Source organism: Amblyomma maculatum, chromosome 10 (assembly GCF_055883805.1).
Source record: "Amblyomma maculatum isolate TAMU_Amacu chromosome 10, ASM5588380v1, whole genome shotgun sequence".
Taxonomy (NCBI): domain Eukaryota; kingdom Metazoa; phylum Arthropoda; class Arachnida; order Ixodida; family Ixodidae; genus Amblyomma; species Amblyomma maculatum.
Genome location: NC_139353.1, coordinates 57,052,234 through 57,070,591, shown reverse-complemented (window position 1 = coordinate 57,070,591; position 18,358 = coordinate 57,052,234). Strand labels below are relative to the sequence as shown.

Genomic DNA, 18,358 nt, shown 5'->3' with positions numbered 1-18,358 from the left:
GAATTTGATTTCTCCTTCGCTTATGGGCACCCCAACTTCGTGATCCTGTACTGATCTTTTGAAAGGTAAAAATAAGCGGGTAGGTGGGCAGGTTGATAAGCTTTTAATTGCTTCGGGCAAAATGTAGCTTGCCACCTTTTAATGAAGCACAAAATTGCCTCTCCTGCACCAATAATGTATCGTACACTGAACACGGGTTTTCGCCTGATAGCGTAGCATTGGTAGCGCGGTGCAGTTCTCACCGCCTTCATCTCTTCTCGCATGTCCATCGCGCAGTGCGATTCGCAACACGACCACAGCCAGAGGAAAGGGCCTCCCAAATGCTGGGCTTGCATCGTCGTCTCCTTAATGGCCGTCTTCGTCATCATCATTGGCTTCTCCGCTTTCTACCTCGTAGCGAAGGCATTAGGTGGCAGTCGCAGTGAAGAATACTTGATAAGCTTCGGCTGCAGCACCGCAGACTGTTTCAAGATCGACGGTCTTCTCGGTGCGTCCCTCAATCCGAGCGTCAACCCTTGCGATGACTTTAAGGGATACGTGACGTCGCGCTGGCTTCCGGATCCGCAGGCTCAGGTGACACAGCAATGGAAATACCAGTGGCACGTCAAATACCACTGGCTACGAATGGAAAGCGACGAGATCCGTAGCCGTCGCTATTCCTCAACGCCGTTGGGTGCCATGGTGGCCAAGTCCTTCCGTGCATGCGAGAACCAGTCGGCGGAGAACGCTGACGAGACGCGCAAGCTATTTAAGCAGCTGCTGCGAAACCTGAGTGTTCCGTGGCCCGAGATACCTCCGCAAGACACAGATCCATTCGAAGCTCACCTCAACTTGTGTGTCCGGTGGAACATACCGCTCTGGTTTGACCTGACGCTGCTTCCGGGCCGCACCGTCACCGGGAGACAGACAGTTTACGTCGGCCCCGGTGTCTACGTCAAGTTCTGGAAGAGTCAGTACAGTACCATGAGCAGCGATTCCGTGGTGGGGCAGTATATCAAGCAATACCTGGCGTACTTCCTCCTCCAGAGCGATGCCAATCAAACAGAGCAGATAGTTGACTACAACAAGGTCTTCGATTTTACGAAACACGTGGTGCTGAAGTTAGATGCTGTCCACAGGAACAAAGGTCCCGAATATTTCACGTTTAAGACGTTGGCAGGTGCGCTCGGTCAGAATCCAGACCGCTTTGTCTCGTTGATGAACCGGTACTTTCGTCCCGAACATGCGTTCGTGCTAGACGACATGGCGATTGTGAAGAAAAAAGGAACGCCAGAGGCTGCGCGGTACATCACCGCGAACCATGATCCTGCACTGATACTCAGTCACCTGGGTTGGTGGGTGCTCCAGATATACGCGCCGATAGCGGACTCCAGGTTCTTCATTCAGAAATACGGCAGCAACGAATTAGCAGACCTCATTCGCCCACTGTTCTGTGCAACCCAGATGGAGAGCTCCTTCAAGATACTGCTCATCGCCAAGCACGTCTCTCTCAAGGTTTCTGAGAGAGCAAGGCAAAATATAGACGATATTCTCCGAAGCGTCCAAGAGATGGCCGCCACAATGTACGAGGAATCGAACTTGGCGCCAACGACAAGATCCCGTTTGGCGCAGAAGATGCGAGCAATGCGAATCAACTTATGGCCAAAGCCGGAGTACAGATCGAAGGACCGGCTCCAAAAAATTTACGTCTCCCACTACACCAGGAGGAAGACGACACTAGACCACTGGATAGCAGAACGTAAGGCCAACGCCGACCTCATAGGAACTGAGCCCTATTTCGAAGACAAGAGGCTGCCCCATTCGTTTTCCAAGGACTGTGTCTACTACGACAAGCTCCTCAACACAGTCAGCATGTCCATGCTTATGGTGCACGATCCCTTCTACTTCGTAGATGGCGACGCCGCCATCAACTACGGAGGCTTGGGAGCTGCATTCTCTAAGACTGTCCTGGAAGGCGTTGGCAGTGAACCTGATGCCAAAAACGTTGGCCAAGAGGAACTTAGTTCTGCGAACAACAGCTTGTCTATGGACGACAACGAAATAGCCACCCTGGAATCGTCTGTACCAGTAACGGGTTTCCTTCCAGCCTTTCGTGCCTTTCAAGCACAGAAACGCAGTTCGCCGGTGTCGCCCCAATTTTCTCCAGAGCGGCTGTTTTTCATCAATTTTTGCCACACCCAAACTAGGATTCGGCCAGACTTCGACTGCAACAAAGAGCTACGAGGTGCCCCCAACTTTGTGTTTGCCTTCCAGTGCAAAAAGGGTTTGCATATGAACCCTTAGTTAATGGAGTGAGTGAGAAATACTACGTTATAAATGTTACCTATAGTAATGTCGGCCAGAAAAGTACTGTTTAGGCCTCCCACTTCCTTAGTTTTGCTTTCATTGATTTTTTTTTCCTCGTGGACACCTTGTGACATCAGCACTTTCTTCGTCTGCGCTCTCTTTGACTCTTGATTTGAACAATCAATGAGTTTGTATAATCTTTTTAACAACCATGTGATCCCTGACCCGCTACAATGGGTCAAATCTCGTTTAGGTTATTGGTAATGGTACGTAATTGAGAATGCCGATCTTCATCCCCAACTACGAAACTATGGTTCTATAGTTTGTGTAATTGCGGGAAAGAATACTTCTGAGATTTTTTAAATGAGTCCCCTACAGATATTTCATGTAAGTTTCTACCTAGACAGCTTCTCTTAACTCTCCTTAAGTTCATCATGGAAACGTACGCATCCTCATTTATACAGTACATGTTCATTCGTGAAACGCTATTCAAGTACACATTCTTCAGTGGACATATAACGCCGCTTTTCTGAGTTTTAAATGTTGTAGTGACTCTTGGCTTTACATGGCCGCACATTGGTATGCCTATGATGCATTATGTATTGCTCCAAGTTTTGTGAGTTAATTACTGACTGGATGAAGAATTAATATCTTGTAATTTGCTGGCGTGGAATGTAATTCCTCGATTCCATGCGTAACGTTCATAGCAAATGTTACAGCCCATCTACGAAAAAGCGTTGAAATTTCAAACTGATCTTGATTCCCGGCACTGCATTCTTAGAGTAAAAGCGTTATGAATCTATGGTCCGCTAGCATCCGTTAATTGTGAACTTCATTCATAGGCTTCCGATGAATTTGAACGAAATATTTCGTTACGATCTCAATATTTAGGCCACTGCATTATAATAGCGAATCCAAACGGCTAGAAAATTGCATAGGAAAGCGGACATGTGGGCTTGTATTGCGTCGACTGTTGACAGAGTGATGTATGGTTCCACGGATACTGCCGGCTTGTAAAATAGATATCACCGCTTGTCTAACATTGCCTCTGTTTCAATTCCAGCCTAGCTGCTTGTGTAGCAGTGCTACACATTTAGACACGTATCTGTCCAACTGATGTCACGACGAGGTGTCACTATGGTGCGTCGCGGTTGGAGCCGCAGCCCGAGCTGCATGCATAGATTCGCCATGATGCTTTCTGGATTGCTGTGCGCACTTAAAAGCTACAGGAACTTCCATTTTATCTGTATATAAACGCGGTTGTCGCAACCGTATTCAGACCCGTGTACTCTAGCATAATCGAGTGTCCTAACCACTGAGCCACCACGGATCAAGGCCTCCACAAAAATCTTTTCGAGGTAAACATGCTCAACATCTGTCTTCTCGGAGGATGCCTGAACCCCACAGTTAAGGAACGAAGGCGGAAATGAAAGAATGAAGAGAAAGAGGTGCTGTGAAGGGCTGTGGAATAAGCGACCCCCTGGAGATCTGTGACGTGCGCTGACATAGTACAGCACACAAACACAGGATGCCTTAATTCGCTTCGGGTAAAAGGAAGGAAGCAGCGCACTGAAGACCGTTGCTTATGAGGCTGGAAACATCGCTTCGCGGTTCGGTGTGAGGCAACGTTCTCTTATCTAAGAATGTTGGTGTGCGGGGACAGCGCGGCACCATGTAGTGATCAGAGCTTGTCGTTATAGAATCGACAAAGGCTGTGAGCCGTCCTGCAGGCAGATCAGTGCCAGGCGACGGATTAGTCCGAAGGTGCAGCGTCCATGTCCGTCTCTACACCGCTCGGCGCACAGGAGTAGGGCGTCAGCAGGAGCGGGTTATAAGGCTAGTAATGCGGCTGGCAGTGAGTGAGTGAGTGATTGAAAACTTTATTAAACACAGATAAGGGAGGGGGATGTGTAGGTGGGGTCCCTAGTCCGGGACTCCAGCGGGTGCCGCTGCTATCCGCGCGAGTGTCACGATCGGCCCGTTGGGCCTCCAGTCCAGAGCTGGAGGGGCAGCCTCGCACCCCTCACTTGTTGGCACTGCATTTGGGTCATCTGGAGGATTGTGTGGGCAGGTGTACACCATGTGGTGCAGGCCTGCCTCCTCCCCGCAATATTTACATTTGTGGTCGCAGAACCCAGGGTGTATTGTTTAAACGGGCTAGTGTGTTATATGTACCTGTCCGTGGGCGTCGCCATCTAACTTCCTCCGCTTTGGAGAGCCCCTTGGCTGAGGGTGGATATTTTATGCGAGAGTCTGCAGTGCTGTAAGCTCTCCGCGTACGTCGCCAGAGGGCCGGGATAGGGGGTGTGGAGGATGGAGGGGTCGAGTCCCCGGGGGAGAAGAGCTCGGGCAGCGGCATGGGCGCATTCGTTCGCTTCCACGCCTTGATGTCCCGGTGTCTAGAAGAGGCATTTGTCTTGTTCGGGTTGTCCATGATTTTTCAATATTGGGACAGCCTGGGGACATATTCGTCCTTTGATGTAGTTGCAGTAGGCAGCCATAGAATCTGTGATTGTATAGACGCAGGTGGTATGCGTGGCGGCTAAAGCAACGGCCACCTCCTCTGCCATTTCTATATTGTCATCGCAGACGGTGAGGGCATCAGCCAGTTGTTGTTGAATCAAAACCGCTACCGTGTACCCCGCTACTGACTGCTGCTTCAACGTAGAAGGATTCAGTGTCTGTCCCGTACTTTTCCTGAATGTATTTGGCCCGCGCCTCCCGGCGCCTTTGGTGGAACAGAGGATGCATATATTGCGGGGTAGGGGTTGGCTACGAACGACTTTGACCACCCGGGCGGTATAGCCTGTTTTTGTACGAGACCTTGCGGGCTAGTCAAGTTAAGGTCCATAAGAACAGTCTGGCCCGTGCGGGTTGCTGCTGGTCGATTAATCTGGATGGCGCGTTGGGCGGCAAGGAGTTCTTCGCTTCCCCTAATGGCAAAAGGCGCTCTGTGGAAGTGCTTTGGGGCAGGCCCAGCGCCTTTTATTGCGAAAGCAATATTACTTTCACTTTTCAGCCCTTCGCGTAGCGAGGCGGTAGCTACTATTGACCTTTACCGCGGCCTAACTTCCGCTCCCTCCGTGAGGGAGCGCTACAGCCGGAATGACGTCATCTCATCTGCCGCAAAAACAGGGCCCCCAACTCGCGAGGCGGTAGCAACCAACCGCGGCCTGACTCCCGCTCCTACCGCAGCTACCGCCTGGGATGCAACGTTGGATACTATAGACCGTTTTCGCGGCGAGGAGGAAAATAGCCTCGAACCGGAACGCGCTGCGCGGCTCCTCCTGTCTGTTATGTGGAGAAGCGGGGATAGCAGCGGGGGGCGGCAGGACATTCTACGGAGAAAGGGCACACGTTGCAGTCTTTTGGCACGCCGCCAAGCACAGCTGCGCAATAACAGGGGCCCCAACGTGTTGCCCCAACTCGCGCCGTCAACTCGTGAGGCGGTAGCGATCAAACGCGGCCTAACTCCCGCTCCCTCACCCTCACGCTACAGCCGGAGTGACGTCATCCCATCTGCCGCAAAAACAGGGGCCCCAACTCGCGCCGTCAACTTCCGAGGCGGTAGCTACCAACCGCGGCCTAACTTCCGCTCCCTCCGTGAGGGAGCGCTACAGCCGGAATGACGTCATCTCATCTGCTGCAAAAACAGGGCCCCCAACTCGCGAGGCGGTAGCAACCAACCGCGGCCTGGCTCCCGCTCCTACCGCAGCTACCGCCTGGGATGCAACGTTGGATACTATAGACCGTTTTCGCGGCGAGGAGGAAAATAGCCTCGAACCGGAACGCGCTGCGCGGCTCCTCCTGTCTGTTATGTGGAGAAGCGGGGATAGCAGCGGGGGGCGGCAGGACATTCTACGGAGAAAGGGCACACGTTGCAGTCTTTTGCACACAGAGTGTCTTGAATAGCCAAGCCGATTAGCTGATGTGAGCGATGTGCTTTCTTTCCCTGTTCTTTCTTCTTTCGCCCCTTTCTTTCCTTCATTTCCCTGATCGTTTCATTTCCGCCGGCCGCAGTTTAGCTGCTAAGAGCTGCCGCGGTTAACGCAATCGTTTTTTTTACTCAGTTGTTTGCAATAACAAAAAAAAATAACCAAAAGGAGATGATTAACAGAAGATAAAATATTAACAGCGGTGGTATGCGCGTGTGTTGCTCTACACTGTTCCACTTGCGACTCACTCAATTGGGCGAAGACGAACAGCTTCTGAATTTCAAGCCCCAACCGAAAATGTTTCGCTTTGGCAGCCTTTCGTGTGAGTTCCGAAAACTGTGTTTGTAGAGTAGGGGTCGGAAAAACTGAATACCCGTGCAACAACGGCAGACTTTGGGCAACAAGTGGATGATATTTCTTGCGGCAAATATTTAAGAGATGCCGCCAGGTAAAGAAGAACTATTTCGATTCAGTCACCTGAGGTTAATGCAAGTATGAAAGAACCCGTCCCACTTGAAGACAACGATATACTAATAAATTGGTTGTCAACTTATTAAGTGAAACAGCGCTAAAATATATATTTTTTTTTAAACATGCATTTCCTAAGATTTTGCTGTCGATAATAAATGGGAATATGATCATAGGAATAGCAGCGATTGCTTGCAGTAAGCAAACATTGCGACGAAAAATGGACTATATAATTGTTGACAAAATCAACTTTCGACGAGGTCATTATGGGACATAATTTAAGATCCCTATTCCATAGGTTACCCCGCCGGGGTGGCGCAGTGGTTACGGCGCTCGACTACTGTTCCCAAAGACGCGGGATCGAATCCCGGCCTCGGCGGCAGCTTTTCGATGGAGGCGAAAGGCAAGGCGCCCGTGTGCTGTGCGATGTCAGTGCACGTTAAAGAACCCCAGGTGGTCGAAATTACCGGAGTCCTCCACTACGGCGTCTCTCATAGCCTGAGTTGCTTTGGGACGTTAAACCCCAGAAACCAAACCTATTCCATAGGTATCATTTGTCCATTTTATCTTGCATTTTAATGTCAGCATGACGGCAACGTCAGACAAACGCAACTAACGCCCAGTCAGAGAAATTGCAGGATAGCAGCTTCCGCTGTTGACAAGTCATCGCCACTCCCCGCATATACCGGCAAACAGGTGATCGAGTCATGTAGGCAATGCTGAAATCCGATTGCCTAGTAGTGGACGATTGAACACCCTGCCTGATTGCCACCCAACAAAAGTAGCCAGGGTAGAGTAAATGGATCCGAAATGGATAATGGATACTTAAGAATAGAACCCCAGTGGAGGTGTGGGAACTTCCGCAGTAGCCGCACAAGCAGTAAAGAGTATATGAATGATTGGTTGACCCAACAAATCTAGCGCGATTAGCATTGCTCCTAAACATTACATGAAACGGCTACATTCGCTTTCTTTTCTCAAATTGTTACGGTAAGCCGTCTCTAGAAATCATTTAAGAGTAAAAAGTAGATCGAAAGCTGCCATCACTGCCAGTGGTGCGCCGCCGCCCTAATTGTAATCAGGCTCGTAGCCTTCAGCCAACCTGATCAGGAGCATAATGTTTTGTCATTTCTGACCGAATGGCTTCGCTGCTACTGAAAACTTTTTTTCTTTCAGCTAGGTACTTTCAGAAAGCAAAACTTTGCACGCGAAAGCTCCAAAATGTCGATTTCCGCTACTTGTCGCCTGTTCCGCGGACGGGACCCCACATACCAGCATGGCGGTTGTTCACAACTCGGCCGCTAGATGGCGCCACATACACAAAATGGCAGCGCCCATGATAAAACGGTCTATAGGAGGCGACCTAGCGGCAGGTGGAACCAACGCAGTCTCCAGGGATGCTTTCATTTCTGCTGGCGTAAAAAATGCCATTGCAGCCGGTGCCAGAGCGGTAGTTGTACATTCTGCCTTAACCTCACCCACAACCAAGTATATCGTTGCAGCCACGGCACTCCTTGCCTCGCTACTAGTTATACAGGGTCTTGAATATTTGAGGGCCGGGTTTTAAACAATCGTATGCGAAATCTACTGCAATATTCGAGCTGAAATAATGTTCACAAAGTAGCAAACTATGGTCTACGTTATTTAATAAGTTATTCAACATCGGTACTTGCCTAGATTTCCCGGAATCGACGAAAGACTGCTTTCGGCGGCGTGCAAAATTTTCGCAGAATAGAGTCGAAAAGCTGCTTTGACATGATGCGCCATCTGTCAAGCAGCAAGCAAAGCTCGTCAACGGCCGGGATGGCGCTTGCCTCGCTGCTTGACAGATGGCGCATCACGTCAAAGCAGCTTTTCGGCTCTCCTCTGCGAAAACTTTGCACGCCGCCAAGAGCAGTTTTTCGTCTATTCCGGAATATCTAGGGAAGTACCGATGTTGAATCACTTATCAAATAACGTAGACCATATTTTTCTACTTTGTGAACATTATTTCAGCTTGAATAGTGCAATAGATTTTCCTTTCTTTTGTTTTAAAACCCGGCCCTCAAATATTCAAGACCCTATACATAGAATAACCAGGTAGCACCCCGCAATAAACAATAGTTGAACCATGTGTCGTTGCTAGAGTGAATCACTGCATAACCATAAGCATAACCACAAGCACCACAACCAACTACACCACCAGCTGAACCTAGGCGCAGCCATAGCTATTGCTTTCACAATTGCCAGGCTTAACCAAGCTAAGCCACTGCCAATTTTTAACTGCGTTGCGTATAATATATGACATCCATTTTTTTACAGTCTCCCGTTTCGAGATGCAAATATGGTGTCGAATACACAATTCCGTTAATGATGAATGCTTGAACCAGGCGCAGGGTGTTTTGCTCGAGCATACCCTTGTTGTTGGTAGTGACCATGGCTATCATACGTGCACTCTGCAGACTGCTGTTCCAGGTAGCGAAGCGACGCCTACCGCGAGAGCTGCGTTCCGCTGTCGTGTACGAAGGAAAGCAACGGCGCTCATTTACGTCACCAATTGCTTGGTTTTGCTTGAATTATGTGGTTTAACGTCCCAAAGTGACTCAGGCTGCAAGGGACGCAGTCATGGAGGGCTATAGAAATTTCGACCAATGGACCAACTTGGTCAGTCGTTGCATACAAATAGTCCTGGGGTGAGATAGGAACCATTAAAGCTCAAGTGAATCGGCTGCGCTGTAAAGTAGGCAAAAGTAGGCTGGGGTGCTGAAAGACGGTATATAGGCGATGTGCAACATCAACACACACCAGCCTATGGTTCGCATTTAATAAATGGTCGCTTAATCTGCCACCTCGATCTGATCTAAAGCATATGCTATGATAGCGTTTGCGCCATCTGTGATTCTGAACTTAACTCTGAAGCGCAAGTATACGTGGGTGGTGAACTCTTTTAATACTCCCAAAAACAGGAGACCAATCAAATGATCGACCTGTTGCGTGTCTTAGAGGTCGGCGGGGATCCCTTGGGATGTCGCGGCCTCCACCGCGCGCTAGATAAGCTGGCGTTGGTCTGCTGGCTCGGAAGTCCGCAGGAGAGACTCCCACGTGTCTGGGGTGTTTTAGTTGTCTGTGTTGTAGTGTGTACAGGTGCCCCAAAAGTAATACGGAGCACGCGAGCTGCGGCCGAACTGGAAAAAAACTGCATGCAAGCGCACTCCATCAGCAGATGCGCGGCAAAGAGCAAGGAGGACGTCAGTACATCCGGCTGACCCATCTCAATAAATTGATGCTCGCGTTATCGCCTCAACGAGCGAAGCTGCGCTGCTACCATCCCTGCCCGCCAGGGGCGCTTTCAATACCTCATGGTTTGTTGTTCATCTGGGCCGTGCAGAAATGTTTGCTATCGGCACCATGCATCTATCATCCTTCGTCGGGAACCGCATTATCTTTGTTTACAGTCGAAGTTTGCGCTCCACTTTGCGGCGAATTTCTACACTGACGAGTATAAACGCTCCTGAAACGCTTGAAAAACAAAACACAATAGCATGCATGGGTTGTCTTTGATAAAAATAGGTGCCGAACGGCATAGCAAGTGGGCTAATAATTCGAGACCAATTTCTTCAACAAAAATTCACTTTCTTACACTGTAGAACAAAATGGTAAACATAAAAGGTAGAAATGGGCAGCTTAAAGGAAGAAACTAAGAAAATAACCTCGGAAGGTGCCATTTTATGCAAACTTGAGTTTCATAACCTGCAAAGCCCCCACACAGGTTTACGACATAAGCGCCGAAAAAGAGATTCGTGCAAGGAGAAGACGTCGCTTTCGGAGGTTTTCCCACATCTTCTTGACAGCCTCCCACCCAAAGACCATCTGGACTCGTTCTGCGGCTGAAATGAGGTAGATTGCTTTCCAATGTTCACGAAACGACCTCACTTATGTTCATATCGGCATTCTTTGGCGTCAACTCCAACAACAGCACAGCCTGTTCTTCCAGCAAGACTTTTTTGACTCACGCAATGTGGACGGGACTACAGTGTTACTGCTTGAAAAATACACCATCGTTAAAAGAATCCTACAAGTCATATGGGATGATTTAGTGGTCGAGCACGTCACAGCAGCTTGCTTTGTTCATGCTATCACCTTGATAATCCATGAGAACACGGCAGGACGCCTTTTGCAAGGCACGCCCACACGCACGTATATATATCAACGAAAGCTGTGGAAATTCCCATTAGACGAAAAATGCCGCCCCGAGTTCCACTGGATGTTAGACGCGAAATTGTTCTCCTGTGGGCGCAAGGTGTGCCGCAACGAGAAATATGCCGCAGGACTGGAAGGTCGATGACAGCTGTGAATCGTATTATACAAGCTTACAGGGATGAAGGCGGCCGCCTTGGCGATGCTCCACGTCCAGGTCACGAGCGGTGCACTTCGGCTGAGGCTGACCAACTGATCGTCGCTGCCGCCGTTGCGGATCCTTTTCAGAGTGCAAAAGAAATTCAAGATGCCCTCGGTCTAGACATCAGTCTGAGCACCATTCGGAACCGACTCCAGGAGGCCGGATTAAGTGGATGTGTGGCGGCCCAGAAGCCGTATTTAACGGCAAGACAGAAGGCACAGCGCCTAGCATTTGCTCGCGCCCACGAGCAGTGGACTGTGGAGGACTGGCAACAAGTTATCTTTACAAATGAGTCAACTTACTCTTAAAGATGGGACCAGCAGCGGCGTGTTTGGCGTCCATACAACTGCAGGTACGTCCGAATAAAATTGATTTGTGTGAAGTAAAGAACACACCGTTCTAAAGCACGGTGAGTCATGGACAAGTAAATGTAGAGTAATGAAACTGTTTTTCTTCGCTAGTCCTCTTGCAGCAGTTACTTGGGTTCATTAAGCCGAAATATGGTTTTCTCTTTCTCTGTGGCCTGACAATCATGGTTCTCAGTTAAATGCGTTTCTTTTTATCATGCATTACGTAGTAGCTGATCAACGCATGTTTCTTACGCACACAGGTACCTGCCCGACTTCATGACACAAGTGATCGGCAGTGGTCGTTGTGCCGTGAACGTCTGGGGAGCTGTCAGTGCAGAAGGCCTCGGCCCTCTTATAAGACTGCCAATAAAGTTTAACGCAGCCAGCTACTGCGACGTCCTCGACCACTATCTCATCCCGTGCGCACTGGACGGGCCATTTAATGATGGAGTGTTCTTCTTGCAACAAGACTATAGCCCCGTCCACACTGCGCGAGTTGTGAAAGCCTTGCTTGAAGAGCGGGCTGTGCAGCTATTGGAGTGGACTCCAAAAGGCGCCGATATGAACATCATTGAGAACGTTTGGGGAACTTTGAAAAGTAATATGTCTCGCATCAATCGCAGCACGGGTCAAGATGAACTCTGGGAGGCTGTCAAGGCAGAGTGGGACAAGCTTCGAGAGCAACCCGGATACGTCAACTCTTTATATGAGTCCCTTCCTCGGCGTATGACCGATGTCATTAGCGTGAACGGGAGCTTCACCCGTTATTAAACTTTGAAATTGCATAAAAGTGCCTTTGGAAGATTTTTTTTAGTCATCTCCACCCTGTTCTCCTTTCCTCTTTGCACGTTTGAAAAATATAGCCGATCGCAGGAGAATAAATGGGAGACAACCTCGTTTTCTGTTCGTCGTTTTTGCCTCCAATGTAAGAAAACAAATTTGTGCAGAGGGAAGCGATCCTTAATTAGCTCGCTTTCTACACTGTTGAACCCCTATCTTTATAATGAAGACAACGAAGGCAACACATGCGCGCTATTCTTTTTCCTTCGCTTCCTTGAGCCAAGAAAACGTTGACCACATATTTTCGTTGTCACAAACTCGCCGCGAAGCGAATAGCGAACGAAGGTGGTCACGCAGGCTGAAAATGGTGGCATTCCTGATAAAGCAAAAAGCGCAAGTTGTCGAACGCCAACTTTCTACACGGCGCGGACAAACACCCTTGCATGATGTATTAAAGCACCCCTGGCGAGCAGTGATGGTAAGAGTGCTGCTTCGCTCGTGGCGGCGATAACGCGAGCATCAAGTTATCGAGATGGGTGAGCCGGATGTGCCGGCGTAGCCTCGGTCTTTGCCGCGCATCAATAGATAGAGCGCGCTGGCATGCAGTTTTTTCCAGTTCGGCCGCAGCTCGCGTGCTCCGTATTACTTTTGGGGCACCTGTACAAGTCCACGCCATGTGTATGAGAGTGGCCGCAGTTGAGCAGTGTTCGCACATGGGGGCTATCTGTTCCGGAAAGATCTTTCTGTATAAAAGAGGGCGTGGGAAGCTGCCAGTTCGTAGTTTGCGCCATTGGACGGCCTCGCGTCTTGTTAGATCGCAGTGTGCGGGAAGATATGAGCATCTTTCGAGTCGGTAGTGCTGGAGTATGTCCGTGTAAGTGGTGTGTAGAGAAGCGCGTGAAATATGAGTGTCAGGGGAAGAAGGGTGGCTGATCATACTCTCGGCTCGGCAGCTGAGGTCTTGAGCGAGAGTGTGCGCCTGGGCGTTTCCGCTGAGCGACTCGTAGGTTGGAGTCCAAAGAAGTGAGATGTGGAAGAGAGCGCAGTGGAAAGAATGTGTATAACGCCTCGCAAGAGATACGGCCAGCATCGTAGTTCCGGATAGCCTGTTGAGAATCACTGATGACGATTTTGATATTAGGGTCGGCTAGCATTAGCGCAATGGCAACATCCTCAGCTGCGGTGACTGTTTCTGCCCTGCGAATGCCGCAGGCTGTGTACCAGATGCGGTGAGAGGCGAGACCTACCGCCACCGTCGCTGGCTTCGAGTGATGGTAAGAGACGTCCGTATACGCGACGTCCGAATGTCCGCTGAAGCGTTTCTCAAATTGACGAGCCCGATCGGCCCGTCTGTCGACGTGTTGTACCTGGTGCATCCGTTTGGAAATGGGAGGGATGCGGAGATTTAGGCGATATTCCGGTGTAAGCTCAGCATGACTTGGGGCCGCTCTTGACGTGGAGATTCAACTTGCTGCAGTACCTCTCGGCCAGCGTGTGTGTGAGAGCCGCTCATACTAGGCGATGAGGGTTGCTTCGATCAGTGCGCTCACGGTATTGGAAATTCCGAGAGCCATGAGCTGTTGGGTAGCTGTGTAGATGAAAAGACCCAGGGCAGTCTTGTACGCTTTTCGAAGTGACGCCTCTAGCCGTTCGCTTTCGGCACGATGTGAGAGGTAGGTATGTATGTATGTATGTATGTATGTATGTATGTATGTATGTATGTATGTATGTATGTATGTATGTATGTATGTATGTATGTATGTATGTATGTATGTATGTATGTATGTATGTATGTATGTATGTATGTATGTATGCTCCCGAGTATGTGATGCGGGAGCAGATGAAAGCTTGAACGAGGCGCAGGAGATTGGTCTCTTGCATGCCATGATGCAATTGTTGGAGATTCGCTTAAGGATGCGTCCGATCTGTACCACCGACTGGCCGATGCGTCGGAGCGTAATGTTGCTGCCGTTAGCATATTATGTGCAAGCCCAAGGTCCTGATGTGATCTGTGCGACGAATCGGGTTTCCTTGCACCTGGAGGTTGATGTCAGGAAATATCTTTGAAAGGCGTCGTCCCGGGGACGGGATTATGATATACTCTGACTGTGCCGCTGAGCAGGTGAGGCCAACTGCACTTAGATAATCTCTGATCCGTTCGATGGCGGTCTGTAGAGTCTTCAACCTGGCCGTCACTGCCGCGCGTGATCCAAAGTGTGAGGTCGTCAGCATAAATGCTGTGATGCAGGTGAGGGATGTCGGCCAGTTGCTTGGGCAGGCCTATCAGTGCAACATTAAAAAGTGTCCAAACCCGTAATTGAAAATCGTAGACTTCGATTCACTGAAAATGTATTCGGCGGAGGTTTGAGTTTGCGAGGACAATAGCTGCCTCCTCGGTCTCGACAGAAGCCGAAGTGTAGACTGATGCAGTTTGAATAGGTCTAAGAGAATTATCTGCCACTGCAAGGGTGGGCTGGATAGCAGCGGTACTGGGAGGCACCCGCATAGGCCACGGCTGGTTGCCGTCCGTACTCACGCCAGAGCGCGGAGGCTCGCGCTCCTCTGCGGGAGGAGTGGTGTTCGGGATGTCAAGGGATTCACTTTTAGGGGAAAGGAGACGTGGGAAGGAATAGACAGTAAGGTTGGATGAGGGATAATAGGGGCCGAGCTGACGGGTAGACAGAAGCGCGCGACCTGGATGGGTGCGTCATCCTCTGGGTGACCACAAGAAATCTTCGTGACATGGAGGCCATTCTCCAGGCTGGTGTGGATGCTGTCCCAATAAAAAAAATCAATTGGTTCAATTGAGAATTTCCCAACTGAAAATTGGTCAAAAGCCAATTGTGTTTTCGCCACCCATTGGGCCTGACCATTTGATATGAAGTGGTGTTTCCAATTGGAAATAATTGGTCAACCATGAAGACCAAATGGTTCACCAATTCAACTCAAATGGCATACCCATTGAGCCCAAATGGTTTGAACTTACATAGCTGACAAAAAAAAAGAATGGAGATGCAATTTCAATGTTTTCTGTCGAGAAGTTACAGGGGAGCCAGCTTTTATACAACTGGAATGAAATTGCAAGTTTTTACAGAACTCATGAGACAAGCATGCATCACACACACAGAACACAGATTCAATGTATGTATCCACAGGATACTTTTCACTTATAAACCGTTTAACAGTGCTACTGGGACCAATGACACATCTCTGTTACTCTCAGTAAACTTATTTAATTATGCCTGCACTCACAATGGACACAATAAAATCAATAAGGTTAAGCGACATATACTTTTTATAGGAACTTAAGTTTTTCACTGTTGTCTCTTTATAAAGGTATGAATTATGTGCACATCTCAGTCAAGGATATTACTTGACTTTCCCAACTGGGAATGTTTCCTTTGGACCAATTAGAACCAATGGGAAGCACAGTTGGAAGCACAATTGGTTTCATGACTCCCAATTGGGAGTGAAGAAACGAATTGGGCATCCCAATTGGGATTGAAGAAACCCATTGGGCTTCCCAATTAGCCCAATGAGTTTATTCAGTTCCAATTGGGATGCCCCAATGGTTTCTTCACTCCCAATTGGGAGTCACGAAACCAACTGGGCTTCCCAATTGGGAGTGAAGAAACCCATTGGGATTCCCGATTGGGAGTGAAGAAACCAGTTGGGTTGGACAGGACAGATTGGACAAACTATTTGGGAATGGCAGAACCAATTCAATCTAATCATCCCAACTGGACCTATTCTGGGGTGGTGACTCACGCTCCGGATATATTTCTCCCCGGCCATATCAGAGCTCTTGCTTTTTCTGCCTCGGGACGTGGCCACCCTGTCGCCTTCTTCCGTCACTGTCTACCTTAATGACACACCCATTCCTGTCGTCTCAACCCTCCGCATTCTTGGACTCTTTCCGTTCAATGGGAAGCATACTACCCTCATCACTCGACTCACAAACACCTACACCAGATCATACATCTCATTGCAAACCGCCCCCACAACATGCACGAACATGACCTCCGCAGCCTTATCCAGGCCTTTGTTCTAAGCCCCTTCGTATATTCTCTTCCTTATCCTATTCTTTCTAGTACCGAGGAGGACGAAGTCCATTCACTCATTAGCCAGGCTTATATATTAAGTCTGTCCTGTGCCTTCTCCCATCAACATTGAGGCTTCGCGTGCCGACCTGCGGACAAGGTCAAACGCTCGCCAAACTTGACCAAAGTCAAGGGTAAAAAAGATGACTGGTAGGGTTCCAAACTGCGCCTGCATACTCTTGTTTGGGACGAAAGTGATAAATAGGTAAGCAGCTTTACAGTGGGATTCTCAAGTTATAATGCAAGAAACCAAGCATTTGGCTGGCATCATTAGTAATTTTGGAAATGTGGGAGAGGCCATTAAAGGGGACAGGAAAGTTAACTGACGGGAAATTCCGGAACGGGAGGCATATCATTTTGTCGTGGATTAGGACTGACTGCAGTGAAATGTAATTGTAGAAATTTATTAGCATTTAGGAACAAGAGCAATTTCTTGCATCATGATTCAGTGTTATAAGTCTGCCTGAATATAAGCATATCATTTATTAGTAATAGGACGATAGAAAACGCAGTCAAAAAATAATTGGATGTTAGAAGCGATACGAGCTGGCAGGCCATTAATATTGTCACATGTCTAGCATCGCGCAGCCTAGGTCCTGGGCCGCAAGGACGAAATGGCGCGTGGAGAGTGCTCGGGCCGGGCATTGTTCGAAGATCTAGAGAACGCTTCGTGGGTCTGCCTGCACATCGCTCTGCGTCCACACAGCACCTACTCGCACGTCTGAGGCTCTTTGGATCGTGACTGGTGGAGGCGCCAATTGCTCCCTTCTGGGGCAGAAAACGTGACCCACCTACCTCTCGTGATCACCCCCGTGCATCGTACCAGTCCCTGCAGACCACTCCAGCAGATATGGCAACGTCACCGCCAACTCATACCGTGAGTGCTCCTTCTACTGCCCCCCCCCCCCCCCCCTACATCACCCTGCAGACCCCTCGCCTCCCAAAGTCACTCCATGGTGACTAATTCAGATGCCGAAGACTGGCTGGCTCAGTTCGAACAGGTTGCCGCATTTAACTGGCACGACCCAGAAAAGCTCCAGAAAGTTTCATTCAGCCTTCGGAACGCGGCCTGGACGTGGTTCGAGAATCGAGAAATTTTGTGAGCAGGAAGCAATTTGTACCATATGGTATGGACCCGCCAAGCTAACAATGTCTTAGTCACTGTAATGCAGCCAACATGGGAAAGATAGGAGGCAGTCCTGTCCAGCTCAGACCTCGAGGACCAGCAAGCCCTCATGGACAGCGAGGGAGATGACATTAGCTAACGGAATCCTAGACTATGGACCCGACTACCCTTCCCATAAACCCCTCTCCCTTTTTCTTTTCAATAAAATATTACCTCCAGCGGCTGCGTTTCAATTGAGGCAAAACTAAGAGGCGTCCATATGCTGTGCGATGTCAGTGCACATTAAACATGCCCAGCTGGTCTAGATTACTTCGCAGCCCTCCACTACGGCTCTTCTTTCTCCCTCGTTTCATCCCTGCAAAGAATTATTGATGACCTAGAGAGGAATAGCAGAAAGGCGGGCTTGAAAATCAATATGCAGAAGACAAAGGTAATGTTCAACAGTGTTGCGAAGGAACAGCAGTTCACAATAGGTAGTGAAGCACTGTAAGGGGTAGACGAATGTCTGTTTAGGACAGGTAGTAACCGTAGACCCCATACTATGAAAGGGAAATAACTAGGAGAGCAAGATTGGAATGGAGCATATTTGGCAAGTTCTCGCAGATTATGACTAGTAGCTTACCGGTACCACTCAAGAGGAAAGTATACAACAATTGCATCCTACCTGTACCCACCTATGGGACTGAAACATGAAGGCTAACGAAAAGGGTTCTACTTAAGTTGAGGACAATGCAGAGGGTTATGGAACGAAAAATGGTAGGTGTAAAGTTAAGAGACAGAAAGCGTGTAGAGTGGGTCAGAGAAATAACTGAAGTTATTGACGTTCTAGTAAAAATGAAGAAATGGGAATGGGCATGGAGGGCATGTAGTGCAAAGAGAGAATAACCGATGGTTGCTTAAGATAAATTGGATTCCGATGGAAGGAAAGCGCAGCA

At 49.0% G+C, this 18,358-nt stretch overlaps 1 protein-coding gene across 1 annotated transcript; it reads left to right on the top strand.

The window, feature by feature from the left end:
* Positions 1-348: 348 nt before the first annotated feature.
* On the top strand, positions 349-2,283 carry LOC146176559 (neprilysin-2-like). The gene has a single exon (XM_084581320.1). It carries the CDS (start codon positions 349-351, stop codon positions 2,281-2,283), a length of 1,935 nt encoding a protein of 644 aa, XP_084437446.1.
* Positions 2,284-18,358: the final 16,075 nt, after the last annotated feature.